Below are 16,231 nucleotides of genomic sequence, written 5' to 3'. Positions count from 1 at the left end.
TGCACGTGTTTCAGCCTTTATCCTCGTTGACAGCGAATTTACCCGTGGTATTGGCGAATTAGTCAAAACCGATACACATTGCAAGATGAAGATCTGTCGAGTGATGCAGATCATCAGAACGGAGGGCTGCAGGCAACTGGAAGGCTGCTACGTGGGGTTCGACCTCGGGTCGTCAAAGTGGTGGTGTATGATCTTATCCAATCGCCCACTGGGTCCAAGTCAGCTTACTGCGCACGAACCAACAAATTAGTCCCTATATGATCGGGCGAACCGATGATAAACAAGTAGGGAATATCATCTACAAGGAAATTTCTGCACTCACGAGCGGATCAAGGGATATGTGGCTCGGAAAATCCGGCCATATACACAATTCTCCCCATTTATTCCTCCCAAGTGAGCACTGCTCAGTAGAGAAGTCAGTTTGTCCCGTGTTTATCGTTCAGCTGTAGCACCCTTTCGCTGCCTCGCTCCTCTGCCACCCGAAGGTTGCACGAGGGTTAGGATACTGCCAGGTTGCCCAAGCCTAGACAGCGGAAGTCGAGAGGCAAAGGTCGGGTCCGAACCACGGACCTTCCGGTCAGTAAATTCACGCTCTAACCACTTGAGCCATCTCACCTTATCCACTGAATAGGTAGGAAAAATACCAACCGATAACAGTGACAGGAAATCAGGGAAACAGAGTTCATCTTTCTTCATAAAGCAGCAACTGATTTCTGCCCTCAAATGATGACGCAGGATATTGCAACGCGAAGTTTATCCATGTCGATTACGCCTATACTATCGTTTGTTTTTGAAGAGCATGGTCACAGAAATGAAACGTTAATGCAAACGATGAATGCGAAAGGGTTACGGGAGAATATGTCATGGGAAAAGAGAAGCGTCTCGTTCGAAGTCATGTCACCAACAGTTCCAGGCAGATAAGATGAATCTCAACGTAGGTAAAAAAAAGTTTGGAATGGAAACGCGTATAAAGACCAACAACCGAATAAAGGACAAACAATAATGAATACACTTCAAAGAGCGGTAAGCGCTAGCACAGTCAAGACGCGCACGTCAGGCGCAAAGTTACCATCATGCTAGGTCTGATGTGAGATCAAGTGGCAAAAATGTGCACTCGACGCCATGTACCACGCATAAAATTGTCCTAAGTACGCAGAGAGCTCACACTGGCAAGCGAACACAAGTCACTGACTGCGACCTTAGGAAGTCCCAGTCCAATAACAGTCTTGGTGGATTGAAGAAAGCAGATTCCTCGATAAGAGATGGTCATCGGTGATGATATGAGTGGTTCTGTTGAGACTTCGGTTTTCTAAAATTCTGGCGAGCGAATATTCGGCAGCGCCATACTTCTGATTCTTCTCATTTCACAAAGTCATTTCGCGCCAATCCGAGACTATGCCTATGTCTATCACAGCTGCTCGGCACTCTCGAACAACGATTAGGTCAGGCTTGAAGAAATACGTCAAAGTAGGTGCTCTTATCTCCTCCAAGACGGTGTATCTCAGGCGACGGAAACGCTTTGCGAGTTCTCTTGCAACCCGATTATAACGAGCATATCTGGCGTCATGCGTGATCCAGCAAGACTGCAAAATATGCACCAAACTCTCCGGTCGGCAACAGTTTCTACGACATAAGGTCGTGCCGAGCGCTTCTAACCCTCATCCTGAGCAGCTTTCATCGGAACTGGGTACCGCGGATAAATACCCGAGGAAACACTCGTTCTGGAAGTACAAGCCGTCGATTAGAAAGAGGCGAAGCGACCAACTCTCGTAAACCAGCCCTTCCTTGATGTGTACACATGTATCATGGACTCGGATCGGAAGGCTGAGATCTCGAACAATCTTGACAAGTGCGGAATCGCTGACCACATTACGTAGTGCTCGGCACTGAGTAGAAAGAACCTTTTCCATACGCGTTCTCCGCTGCATCAGGATTGTTGCACTCAGACTTGGGGTACCAAGTCCCCCAAGTTGTTTACCGGCGTGGATGTAGCTGATCGGAATGTCCTTCTATAGACGTAGCCGGCCACTAATAGATTGCCTGATCCAATTGTCCAACCTTTTGAGCGTGATTCGATGGATTTGGCCGAGCACGAGCGAATATGTCAGCCACGAAGTCAGGTAGTTCCTCGTGATCTCCATTCTTTGATGCGACTTCAAAGGGCAGGCGTCACCTCTTCGAGTATTTTGAGCAGATTCTGTCAGTGCTAAAGACCCTTTCTCCTTGAAAGTAAACGGAATGCCTAAATATGTTACGATGTCTGTCGTACCCAGGGGAGTGATGTGTTCATTGGCGAGGCACAATGGTTCGACTGAGACTGCTGTTGCCCGATGTTTCTTGTCCCCACAAATAACCATCACTTTCGTCTTTCAGGCGTTTATCTTCCTACCAACTCAACCGCAGCTGCTTCAAGCTTCTCTTGAGGCCAGCTTGACCTTCTGCACATACGACCCAGTCGTCAGCGAAGGCGAAACCATCTATTAGGGTGTCATGTTTTTAGTATACCGGCTTCGACATCGACAATCCAATAACCTAACTCATTGCCACGATGAACAATAGTGGGGAGAGTGGATCTCTTTGCCTTCCACCTCTGTGGCAGTGAACCTCGGAACCGGGGAAAACTGCCACAGCATTTTCATATGACTGTGCGATGATCGAACTCGATGTGATGCTCCAAACGCCATGGCAGATCTGACGATTGTTTTATGCGAAACCGAATCAAACGCTTTCGAGATATCAAAAACACCAAACTGAGGCTGGAAGCAATCGCTGAAGAGTGACGAAGCAGAGAATGTAACAGCGATGTAGCTTCCCAGCAGAAATGCAAATTGGAGTGAGGGCAGTTACAATCTACGACCCCAGCAATCAGCAAGCACCTTATGAAAGCAACAGACAAGAATGGATGACACAGAGATCGGTCTCAGTTGATTCGGTGAAGTCGGTGAAGTTGGGACCTTCGGGACTAGAGTAATACGGGATGACACAGATGTGGGGGACAAGCCGGCACTAAACCGGTGGAGCATCCTTGACGTGAGCTTGTCCAGGCCTGGGGATGAATTGCCCATTAAGTGGATCGTACAGCGGACTGCTTCTCCCGTAAGTGGCTCGATCAAGATCCAATCGGGTGGTACTGCCTTGCGACTTGGCCATCTATCAACGTGTTTTGGAGATGAGAGCACCCGTTTCCAATACTGCTAGGCGTCCAGAGGTAGACCGCAGTTACCTTCGTATAGATCCTCCCATCACCCATCGGGGACACCAGACGCTGCACCTTTTCGTCTTTTGTGGTATAGAGTCTGGATAGTGGCGTAGTTGGTCCGACGGATCTGCTTTCAGTTGACCGACATCCGATGGGCCGACTGACAGCGGCATCCGGATGCAGTTTTCCGGTGTATGGAAATGTCCTGGAGGCGTGGAAGTCCAGAAGCGACAGGACTTGCTCCGGTGTCATGATGCCAGACTGCAACCCTCGAGCAAGTGCCAGAAGGTCGACACTAGCAAGCGAACTGTCAGCATGGCACTCCTAGAGTGGCACAGCACAATCCACGGTTTGTTTAAACCAGACGCTGTAATCATCGGTTTCTGACGAGTAGGTCACTATTGGACTGATAGTTTTGTCAGGGCCATCAGATGATGATTCGTCATGTTATACTTGCCAGTTAAGCACTTGTAACCTGGTTTCTGTGCTGATATCCGATCGACCAAGAAAATACTGGTCCAATCTTGCGAGCAACGCGGTTTGCGGGACACAAGACGGATACAGACTGTTATCCAGCGCAAGAGCGATTGTGACTTTTGTTGGGACCAGCGGGTACCGGAATACTTCACTCGGCCAAGTTTGTCTGCATTATGCCGGGTGGTGTGTATGTGCTGGCGATGTTGACTCAGGCCAATCTTCCTCGGAAAAAGGCGGGAACAATCAGTGCAGGCCAATTGGGCGACCATGTTCGTACCAACGATTTCATTGTCGTGAACTCGATGGTGAGCTACCAAGCCAGCTTTCGATTTGCAGCACTTGCCACATTCCTCACACGTGAACCCAACGAGTCTCTCCTGTGTGCTGGTTGGAACTGGTGCGGAGGCGCCAGATGATTCGTAGTGTACATTGTCGAAAGTAACTAGCACATTTAAACCAAACGGGATTGTTAGCCCTGTTTGGAGTTACTGAACTCTTGGCTCAACCACACTGACGTCCAGGTTACCCAGTCGACACCACGAGGCGATGGTTCAGTTCGCCAACTCGATGATTATTCGGTTAAAGGTTAGAGTTCTGGGAGACCTGACGGTAAAGACGGATTCGCAATGTAACCACCAAAATAACCTTGTCACGTAAAATCTCGCGCCGCCTTAACCAATGGATAACAAATCACGTTTGTAGCCTGGTGCAAAAATCTTAACGCTGTCTAATCTGATGAAAGAGAAATTCAACCGAGTCTTCAGTGAAGACAAAATCGACATGCAAATGAATCTGTTTGTCGTAATTTTTCTCCAGTTTACAGGAAGCAAGTGTGATGAATTTGTGACCTTGAAAGCTGTGAAAGACAACTTAGATGTGGCAACACTAGCTTCCATGCGTGACAAACTGCATAACTGAATTGCGTTGCCGACGCAGGTGACTCCGACTCGCACTTTAATGAGGGCCTTTAGATGGCCTACCTACAAGATAACTGGTATGATACCTGCAAAGGTCATATGCGGTTCATTTATCTTCCAGATGAAGAAGTAATATAATGTACTGGTGGTGAAAATGAATGTATGCAGGTTATTTCTTCCTTTCTTAGATGTACCTGGCACAGCAACCTACTGTGATTTTCTGCTCTGGATTGAGATCCCTCCGTAACAACACTGGAAAAATTCACCAGAAAAGTATTTATGCAGTAGTTGGATTTGGTTTATAGGAAGACCACACAGCCTCCTTGGTCCGGTGCCTAATGCAATTGTGATAGCGTCTAAAACAGCAACACTGAAACTTTAGTCATTTATTCGACAATCTTAGGAATTAGAAAATAAACGCCTGATACTTTAACCAGTCATATGGGTAGCGTCTCTGTGGTCAACTCAAAGCTTATCCCGTAAACTGTGACAAGCAAACGGGGTTTACTCTCAGTAGATATCAAAGTCTTCTTATTGAGTGCGAATAAGGCTGGCCTCTACTAGACATCCATGGACATCCAGGCGCTTCGCCTGTGAAAACAACACCAGTTTACCACCAGAGCATACCTGGATGCCAGAAAAGATATTGCAACAGTGGTTGCAGTAACTGGACGAAATTCTGTACCCGAAATGAACAATGATGTGTACGAGTGTGGGTGTTTTCGGAGCAGAATGATGAAGATAAACTGGGTCATTCGGTTCCCGAATGGCTTACAAACCTGCAAGTACAATGTACACAACGAAAGTTGCTTTCAGGCCAATCTACCTTACTGATGCTGTGGCAATAGTCAAGAAATCTACCTTTAGACTGGTAATCCAGTAGGCTCCATCACAAATATACACGGAATCCGGTTGATGTGACGATCTACAAATGAATTACTAGCATACTGTTAGCCAAATGGGCCGCTTCCCATCATTTGGAGATTTCGGCTGTACAGTTCCTTGTCATGCAAGACAATGAAGTGGAGGTCAGCCCAACCACTGCCATACTATACTGCACCTAACATCAAGGCGCAAAACAATGCACCAAGATATCAACTTTAATATGACATCATTTGATGATAATGTCCGTTTTTTGTTCTTTACGTGACAGGGGAATCTGAGGACAAAAACAACTTAAAGGATGAAGGGGGTCAAAGAGTGACGAAAACAAACGACAAAATCCAGGTTCGCAGAAAACGTCACACTCTATGAACGACAGGTAATGAGTTCTGCAAATACGGCATTCTGGCACATAAACAGCATCCTATTCTCCATCACCTCTCAAGTACAAACGGACTTTTTCCAGTTTAGCTATCTGCTTCCATAATCATTCAGTCGACCCGAACAGGGGAATTTTACTGCGCTCCTTAATGGGGATGTTCCAGATCTTTGTTCGTCGACCAATGTATTTAAAAGCGAGAAAACTTGTGCATGTAAGATACGGTTTTGCATGATCAATCAAGCTTCGATACAAAGCTGCGGGAATAAACTACCCTAGCAAATATGGGTATGTTAGTAAAGACCAGTCAGATTCGTGGTGACTAGATTGAACCTTTTCCTCCACCACTCTGGCCACATTACTAACAACCAATGCAAACATCAGTTCACACCAAAAACATGGTTTGCACCTAGACTGGGACCGAGCACAGGGCTGGTTTGATAGCTCAGGTATCTGGCCACATTACTAACAACCAATGCAGACATCAGTTCACACCAAAAACATGGTTTGTACCTAGGCTGGGATCGAGCACAGGGCTGGTTTGATAGCTCAGGTTGTTTAGCTGGTGGTGGAGTTGCTCGCTGGGAAAGGCAACTTCGCAAAACGCAATCAGTAGGAAGAATCGACCGGGCAACCAATCACAATCGAAGGGCACTCCCTTCAGATGCCTGTTTATGAACTCTCGCACACCACTTTTAAACGCACAAACCCCAACAGACAGCTCTTCTCGCATCACAGGAACGCAGTGATGTCGCCTCGAGTGGTGACGAAAGACTTGCAAAATAATGCCAAGCTCAGTGAACAAGTGGACCAACAACAGAACGGGCTGACGGCAAACTTTTGAATGTCACTGGTGTCTGCGTCGTGACCATATGACTGAATGAATGTAAATACATGTTCAATATTCCTCAGCCAGCCACCGGTAAACGATTTGAAAAATCTTTTCTCTTGGGGAGGTTATTTCATTCCATTTTCATAAACATAAACATTAATTATCACGGTTCGTTTTGGGCATCACTATGTATGTAAGCATATCTGCCATTGGTGCATTAGCGGGAGGTGTGTGAAGACACTCCAAGGCGCCTGATGCTTTTTTGAGCCACTCAGGCTTGCGGAAGTCTATTCTGCAGACAGACTAAGTAGTATGATTCAGAGTAGACCTTCATCTTCAGTGTGTCAGCCAACAAACGCCGGGGCTGTCAGCTTCCTTTGCACATTAAGTGCATTGTAATGAACTAACAAATTCATATCTGAATGATATCACCACAGGTCAAAACGAACAGTCTTTAGTGAGAAGCAGTGTAACAAAAGTGGATCAAGTGGATATCTGTCGCGAAAGTTTTCGAAATTGGTAACAACTGGACCAGGTAGCTTCAGAATCAGATGGCTTCCTTTTAAGAAGGAGTTGGAACGATATTCAAGAGTAGAGCACCCAGTTCACATTATGGTTAGGGTACTTGAATGTCGGGAGAGCTCACTTGAAGGCCACTCATTTCTTCCACTGAAGGGGTAACTCAGTTGGTTTATACTGGGGACACAGCCTCAAAGTATGCAGTGATGATGCCGAGATCGACTACTTCGGGAAACGTTGATCAATGTGAAAAATCTGCACCAGCGTTCCCATTCGGCCACAGCCCAGCAGAGGACCACAACCAGAGAAGACTAGCCCAACTCAAATTAAATAGCACACTTCTATGTTGAGGTTCCTCTCCAGGAGAATACTGAAGCATAGTTTGCTGAGACATCTACAATACTCTTCCGAAAGAGCAATCAGCAAAGCTGATGACACCTCTCGAGTGTTGGGTATCCCCACATGGTATCTTGTATGAATACCCGACGTAGATTCCTTCCTCTCCTTCTACATCCCTGCATCGCTGTGGGCTTGATCTACGGGTAACTGACAGAAAAAAACAACTATCCCGTAAACTTAAGTTCCCTTTATTTCTTGCCCTCTTCAGGGCAAAGTTTACATTGCTGGAACTTATGTTTAAAGTCTCAGTGGCATCTGGAATCAACTTATGTGTTTACCTTAGTTTCGCCTTGGGGCAAGAATCTCGCAGCCTTGTCTTTGTTGGAAATGAAAACCGTTCCTTTGGAACACTTCTGGAGAGTTGTAAGTCTATCAAAAGGTATAAATAAACCCTAAGCACTAGCTCACAAGACCGGCGTGAAGTGTTCTAAAGTGACTATTGATCTCGCTCAGAGAGGCGCAGATTTTTCAGTGGAATTAGTTTGAATAATCCTGTTTCGTTTCCCCTTTTCTGTCAGATGGCGGGCTACTTGTAAATCGGTCTCGATAAAAACCGAGCCATTGATTTGCCGCTCGTTACCCATTGAATACTGACTAGTTTCGGAAACGTCATTCTGCATGAAATTTTAATGTCTGTGTACTATTCATTACAACTCGGGTTCCAGACAGTCGTTGCTAAGCCGACAAATGTTTAATATCGGTGATAATGACCGAAGATCCCGGTTAAGATAGACTAATTATCATGTGAGTTCGCTATTCTAAGGGAATCAGTTTATTGTACCAACAAGGATATGCGTAATCAATAGAGGTTCGTTGTGATGAATTTGCACCTATACAATTCAGATACGATTCTGATACAACCAACCTCTTATCAAAATCAGCTTAGTCTGCTGAGAGGGGATTTGTGCCACGTATCTACACAGATCCAGTTGAACGAGACCGTAACTCAACTGTGCCTTGTATAATGAACATTCACATGTAGCTGTGCTAGTTTGGTCATTCAGTCATCTTATTTTGAGGTGAATATCGATAGCGGAAGAGGAACGGCACATTTTGTGTCATTCTTCGATTGCATTAGGTGTCATTTCGATAGTTAATGGACAGGTATGCAAATCCATCCAGAGAAAGTTGTTGGAAAATATGTACATTACTTACGCCGACCGCATTCACCAGGTTAGGGGCTAAACGGTAATGGACGATTCTGATGTAGCGATATACTGATCAAATATTCTAGGAGAATCAGCGAGTTTTATTTCGAAAGTTTTTTCTGCTTTGAACAAAGATAAAAGACCTATAAAATGGTCATAATTAAGTGTTGAGTGTATATGAGATGCACTTAGGTGCATGGTCCCTGACATATATCAAGTTTCCTGTTAGCTCTCCTAACTATGGCCACCAGAGGAGAAATATACATGAATCCGGGCACACGATTCTGGTGATGCTTTGAAATCAGCGTTGGACCACAGTGTATCACTCGCGTACTACTGTGCTATCTAGTTCAACGAATGCTCTGATGTATGAGAAATGTACTTGGAAAGTTAAGGAACTTAGTGGAAGCCCAATATACATAGCATAGGTACTAGCAAGTCCAGCTCCCAATCGATCTGGATGTCACGTGTCATTATGCAGCGCTACGAGTCCGGTCGAGCGTTGTACCCAAGGTTGTTTTTCTCAATGTCTCGAAGGATGTATCCTCGGCAGGATAAATTCAAGAAACATTTTGTCTTTACAACCACGTCCACCACATTCAAGGGATGAAGTTTAATCTAGCGAGCGATTTGTCTTATGCACTTTTACGTCTAGATGATAAATTCAGAAGAGAATAATAGAAATAAATGAATTAGTGGGCAAAAACTGCCATAGCGGCTGATGAGATGACACACGTAATCTTTGGTACATAGTGTGGTCTCGTCACACTGAAGGTTATCCAGAGTTTACTCAAGACTTTCACGAGCAAGTACTTGATTCCAAGACCAGGTTTGTGCCAATGCTGTGGATAACACGTGGCATCTGATTAGTCAGTCTAATATGACGAAATCAGGCACGGTGACCTGGAAGGAATGCTTGATTGTTTGCAACCCGGCAGTTAGAATCGAGTGAGGGTTGACATAAACTTTGGTTCAGCATATTTGCTCCTATTGCACCCAAAGTCCTTTGAACCAGTTATAGAAACTGATGTATTCCTAATGCACTGGTCTGAGCTAAATAATACGTGTTATTCTGGTATAACCGACTCTCAGATAACGAAAATCATAAATTAGGATTATTACACTTCCATGAAAAGGCTTGAATACTCGAAAACAAGCTGTCTAATAGTGGGTGAAACAGTTTTGAAGGCTAAAAACCGGTATAGTTTCAATGAACGAAAAAAAATAACGTGGAGTGAGACTGACATCTATTGATGCAAGCACCCATAGTTGACTACATTGGGATTATATCCATGTAAGTGATCGGATTCGCAATGACATTTATCAGTCCAACGGGCAAAATCTGTTTTCCGACTTTGGTCAATACGAATGGCACTGCTGGATCGGTTGGGAGACCATCATATAGATGTCCGAAATAACTGAACAACGATAGACGTAGGACTCTGCCACAGCTTTATCAGGGACGCATACTGTCTGTTTATACGGCCTTCGTAAGGTACATAAAACAAGTATCGCGTTACGTTCAGTTTTGGACACGACCACCACAGTTAGCCAAGTAGTTATGCAGTGTGTTAGAACCAATCAGAGCTAAAACGGCGTTTCGTTTTGTTGACAGTTTGGATGATATAAATGCTTTAAACAAGCTGGACAAGTGGCTGGACAGCCACTTGATAACCCAAAGTGGCTTACCGAACTCACAGCAATTTCACTGGTCTTAACAATGGAATTTGATCGATTTTGATCAGATTGACGTGTGCCCGCAGTTTTGATCGATGTTCCTTGTTTTAGGTATGTATCTTAGCCAGTAAAGGGATATCGAAATGGTCACTCTCGCTCGAATGATCTTGTTCAAGATTTCCTTCTGCAAATGAAGCCCATCTATGCTAAAAAGCAAATGACACTGTGCAGCTGTTTCAGTCCTATTGAGAATCATCAGTACTGCGCATCTCATGAACTCCAGAGTCTCGAACGCGGGTTCCCCCGGGTTAGTAGTTTGAACACTTAACCGTTTAGCCATGTGCAACCAACCAGCAGTGTGATTAACTCACACGATCACGTGATCGAAACTCCTCAGAGTTTTGTGAACTACTCATGATTTCCAATAAGGGTGATACAGCTCTATAGTGCTTCCCGGGTTTTCAAGATGGGCTAGCTTCACTTACAAGACGAAATATCAATCGAAAAATTTATTTCCGTTTACACGAATCAGAAGCACACAATATACTACCTTTCCTTAACATCAGGGTGGGACCTCTTACGCCAGCTCTGAGTGCTACAGAGCCATTCTTTGAAACTTTCACAGTCATGCCGTTTCACTAAAAACACTTTTTTCCGTTTCACCTCGCCATGTACCACCCAATTTATTTGTAAGTCCCCGTTGCAGTTGCCCTCTGTAAAATATCTCCTCTTCTAACCATAATTTACCCATTTAAATTAGCATAAAACGAATAAGTTTGTCCGCCAAACACTCTATACCACAATGCCTTCGTTTGCGTTGATGTTATGGCCGCGCGTCCTCGAAAAAAAGGTGTAATCTGCTTTGTCCCGCAAAGTAGTTTGACAAACTTGATAGTCTATCCAGTACCGCTTATATTGTGATAAATTGACCAAATGTCAGAGGTAGGGTTAGACGTTTTGATGAACAGAACACAGTCAGCCCCTTGATGGAGTGAATCCCCTTAACAGTCACGAGAGCTGTTATACCATCTGTCATCGGCCGCGCTATTCACAAACGTCTTCATACAAGAAGCACTTGAGTATATTTTGTCAATAAGTATGAAACGTCCAGTGTGCCACGCATGGATTTCCAGGAATGATCTAGAAAACCGCTCCTGCTATGCACATGTAATGTGCGATTTCAATTAATCGACAATCTATAATTCCAGCCAGGTGACGGAGGTCATTGATCTAGGACTCCTTCCAAAACGTAGGTCAGAAAACGTCCTAACGGTTGAAGAATGTCACCAAGCATTTCGTCGTTTGTAGATCATGTATTCTGTGTGAGGAACAGCGGTCAGAAAGAAGACGAGGTTCTCGAAAGTCCCTTCGCAGCATTTGCTCAACTGACGTTTGCATTGATAAAAGAAACCAGTCATTCCTGGGTGTTCCGGCTACTAGGGTAACGGTGATACTACTGATGGGCGAAGCATGCGAGTAGTATGTTTTCTTCTTGTAAATTCGCTTGGCGTCCCTTGAAAAGGGATATCTATTTGCGATGTCGCTTTGTAGCATTTGCTTGGATTTTAGCAACAGTTAATGAATATCCAGGAAAGTTCAGGAAGACGCGTGCAAGGAGATGATGGGTATTCAGTTTTTGTAAACAAGAGGGTTTTGCTTCCCTGTTCAAAAGTCTGTAACTTTACCGTTGACATTTTCTAATAAATACTCCTCAGCGAAGACCTTCTTCCTTTCACTAGTAGACAAGAGGAGTCGGGGTAAAGAGGAATATTCCATAAGATTATACATAACGGCCAAATACGACCAGTTTACTAGTATTGTTTGGAACATTGTTTGGCGGATAAAGTAATAAAGATACGGATCGAAGGCACCACACAATAAGAGTTGGCCTTCTCCATTGACCCGTCTATTCAGAATGACTATGCTCACATATTTATCGCTACTTCCACCGAGAGTCCTAGGCCGCCAAGTCACACACGGGCAGACATTTTGCTTGTGTCCACTTTTGAAAGTAGAGATCATTACCATCCCAAAAAGGCTGTGACCAAAATTTGGAAAGCTGTTCAAATCGACAACCACTTTGTTTCATAGTATACTATTGTCCGGCGAGTGAAAGCTAGGCTGCTGACACTCATTGAGCTCTTTTTTTGTATATCATTTCGATCGTCTCTTCTAAGCAAGTCATGGTGGGAATACAAACACAGGCTGCCTGAACATGTTTACACATCTTCACCCTCTAGGAGCTAATCAGTAATATAGCTTACCCCTTGCTAGGCATATCAGGGCCAATCTCTAGAACGGAGGGAGGACTAATGTGGGTGTTCTGCAGAGTTCTCACTACCGTTTTACGGTAAATCAAATGACTCATCGTCTCGGACTGTCGCCGAATCACCAATGTAGCTTCAGAAACCATACTGTAATCCTGGATTGGACTGGGGACATGAAATGCTCCTTCTTCTACTGACCGCTTGTGAGCCATGATAAATTTGTCATCCAAGTGACGTTTCCACAGCTGGAGTCGACCAGTATGTCGTACTGCCTCTGATTTCCGCTCCATGAATCTATTACCTAATTTTGTGTTCGGATATCATCAGTTTGTTTGTTTGTTCCCCACCTCGTAAACACGAATTTTCACATTGCTGTGCATCGTAAAGCGAAACCCCTAGGGACTGGATTGATTTAACCAAACAGAAGGATGCAAAATAAGTAAGCAATTATCTGATTTAAAATAGGCAGTTTCTCTGAAGCATCCTGTGATACTCACCGCACTGCGTTGTGGCCACTATGAACGTTGTCACTCCAAGTGAACTCTCGTGCGCACTGGTATTCAAACACAAAGGCAGCATTTTGTTCCCAACTTATTCATACTTTTGAATGTTAGTGGAGACATATTCACCACGTAAATTGACAGGTCAACACGGGTTATACCATCCAACTGATATTCAACTCAAATGCTCCTAAATGAACCTAACCGTTTCATTTGAACATAAATATGACCGGGACTTGTGAAGACAAACATTTCAAATGATTCTATAACAAATGATCCTACCTCTTATTTTCCCACTATATTGTGTTGTGTGCACTGTCTGAAAACATCTTTGACAGTTTTGAATGAATTGGAAAAAGTTTGGAACCGGTTGAGAAGTCATCGTTTCAGAAGAGCTTGATAAACAGTCGGTAGTTTTTATTTGGGCAACGTTTGGCTTTTGACATTTGTTGACCTGCTCACTTGGCCTGATCAAGCTTTTGTGACAAAAGCAAAACGTTGCCCAAATAAAAACTACCGATTGTTTATCAAGCTCTTCTGAAACCTTTGACAGTTGTTTGGCAACCATGTGTGTGGCATGCGACGAAGACTTCCACCCATTCCCAAAAGCCATCACCAGGTTTTTAACGAGAAACTCAATATATTAGCCATTTTCGCCGTAAGCGGAGTCACTCAGGAAATGGCAAAGGTATTCAATGGGTGATCGAAGCACCTGGCTGTATCTCATAGGATATGTTCCTCGGTAATGCGCACTGATGATGTCTCCTCGTATGATGACGAAAGGTTTACAAGTCAAATGCCAAGCTCGGCGAACGCATCAACAGCCACTTGATCAACAACCGATGTGTTCCTCGTTGAAACAGCTCTGTGATTCTACTTTTTTGGTTATCGAGACTCAAATCTGGACTCAATCAGAATGACAGTAGAGATGTACAGTCCATTAGTAATGATGTATAGCACGAATAAATAGGTATCACAATGCGAAATTGAGCGCTATAAAAGATGCTTTCAGTGCCATTGAGGAGGACCACAAAGACCTAACTCGAGTGTATATAAGTGAACCGATAAAACAAACTGGTCAGCATTGGTCAAGGAACAAAAACGGATGATGTAATCTGGAGTCAAATCACACACCAAAGTAAATTTTCCAGGTATGTTTTCAAATGACGCCCGTATAAGACACCCCAGATGGTCCAACAAGAGTCTTTAACCTTCCAATCAATTGGAAAATGTTTGGGACCGATTGGGAAGTCATCGTTTCAGAGGGGTTTGGTAAACAGCAATAAATCCACCGAGTCTTTGACCTTCTTCACATGAATCTAACTATCACCGACTTGAAAAACCCCATGTAAGATTTTCAGCTCGGCGTCACAATGAATATCCCCAGAAGTTCTATCCCAATACCGTGAAGTACCCGACAAACCGTCATTAGACTTTGTAATTTGAACACCCTGTAAAAAAATTCAGACAACTTGTGAGTGGTCACGAGTCACGTCGTTCATGGGAGAGGGAAAACAGTTAAACGTAACCTACATGCGAAGAATGAAGTCTGACTTCTTTGAAGCGTTGGCAACTATAACTGTTCATCACAAATTACCGTTGGTCATGCGTTTACTTACTTTTTCATGCAACGCCAATAACATGAGGTTTTACACAACAAATGTAGCACCAATTCATTCAGGTGGGTTGTTGCCAGTCTGAATGATGCCTACACTCATTCTGTCAAAAGTGCCATCCTTCAAATGTGTCATTCTGACAAATGCACCACATTTGACATGTCTCATACCCAACAAAATGTCTTCGGTGGAAATTCCACTTCGGAAAACATCACCTGGTGAAAAATACCAAATCCTCCAATATATTTTTGCATTCCACTGAACCATTCAGGCGGATTCTAACCGAAGTAAAGTCTCCTAAATTTTGGCCGGTGTTTGTCGGCTATAGGTAGAAATACACAGGAACGCTAGGCGTTACGACTCCTCTCTTATAGCCTGAACTTATTTTCTACCACTGTAATTGATGTGCTCGCTGTCTCTCCTTCTCATAGATGGGATACTTAATGATCCTGCATTGCGCTCTAAACAGGCAGAATAGATCAGAGTCCAACCTAACTGTAAGGTATTTAGAAAACTAATAAGGGATGCTTGTTGATGATGACTGGGTACAGAAATGATTAAAGGTCTTTCACATGTAAAAAGAATCCCAATGCTCTCGCTTGAATTCGCCTGCTGGATCAACTTAGGAGCTGTGGCTACATACGGTGGGTCCTGCCGACGTCGATACCCCCGGTGTAATTCATCACGGTGCTCGGATTGTCTAGATGTGAGGATTCCGCAATCCTAGGAAAAAGTGACAGATCACCCCCCCCCTCCCCTGATGCACACAGTACTTTGCCACAAACGTCCCTTGAAGGGGCGAAGCTCCACTAATCAGATCAAAATTACTGCTAAGATCTATGAAACGTGTTTGGATATATTTGCTTTGGCTCTTAAAAATGGTTCCGTTAAACAAACATTAGCATTCGTAGTGTCCTTTTTTGTTCATAGCCAACAGTCGCATGATAGTAAGCACCGGTGTGTCTATAAATTCAAGCAGAACCGGGATGAATTAAATATGGCGGTATTTTGTGGGGACCCAAGGAGGTGAATTTGATGGAGGTGTAGTCCTAGGGGTTCTCCATCCTTCGACGACTTGTGAATCTCAAGGTGCACAACTGAGGAGGTGGTAGGCGGGCGCAGAACACAGTGCTTTATAACTATACACCATCGGGTCTACTGGCCTTATTTGTGGGCAGCATCCGCTTACCCAGTGGTGGCTCATGCATACACGCCTTGGTCAAATAAATGTATCCAAAAGTTTCGCGTTCATGCTTTTGGTAATAAATGAGATACCTGGCGATTTCAAGGGGACGACCAGTTGCTTGGGACAAGAAGCACACACCCCAAACTAAGTAGCGCTAGTCAGTTTTCTCTGTTTCATCTGTACAACGATGGTCACAAAAAGCCACGTCTAGTGCCGTCGTAGATTTGAAAATC

At 44.2% G+C, this 16,231-nt stretch overlaps 1 protein-coding gene across 1 annotated transcript; it reads right to left on the bottom strand.

Annotated features, from left to right (window-relative positions):
• Positions 1 to 3,006: 3,006 nt before the first annotated feature.
• On the bottom strand, positions 3,007 to 12,986 carry T265_00420 (hypothetical protein; the record flags this gene model as incomplete). Its single annotated transcript, XM_009164193.1, has 3 exons — positions 3,007 to 3,150; positions 3,224 to 3,494; positions 12,694 to 12,986. 3 exons carry the CDS (start codon positions 12,984 to 12,986, stop codon positions 3,007 to 3,009), a joined length of 708 nt encoding a protein of 235 aa, XP_009162457.1.
• Positions 12,987 to 16,231: the final 3,245 nt, after the last annotated feature.

The sequence above is a fragment of the Opisthorchis viverrini genome (genome assembly GCF_000715545.1).
Source record: "Opisthorchis viverrini unplaced genomic scaffold opera_v5_4, whole genome shotgun sequence".
In the NCBI taxonomy this organism is placed as follows: Eukaryota; Metazoa; Platyhelminthes; class Trematoda; order Opisthorchiida; family Opisthorchiidae; genus Opisthorchis; species Opisthorchis viverrini.
Note: the sequence above shows the minus strand (reverse complement) of the source record. Positions and strands in the feature narration are given on the sequence as shown.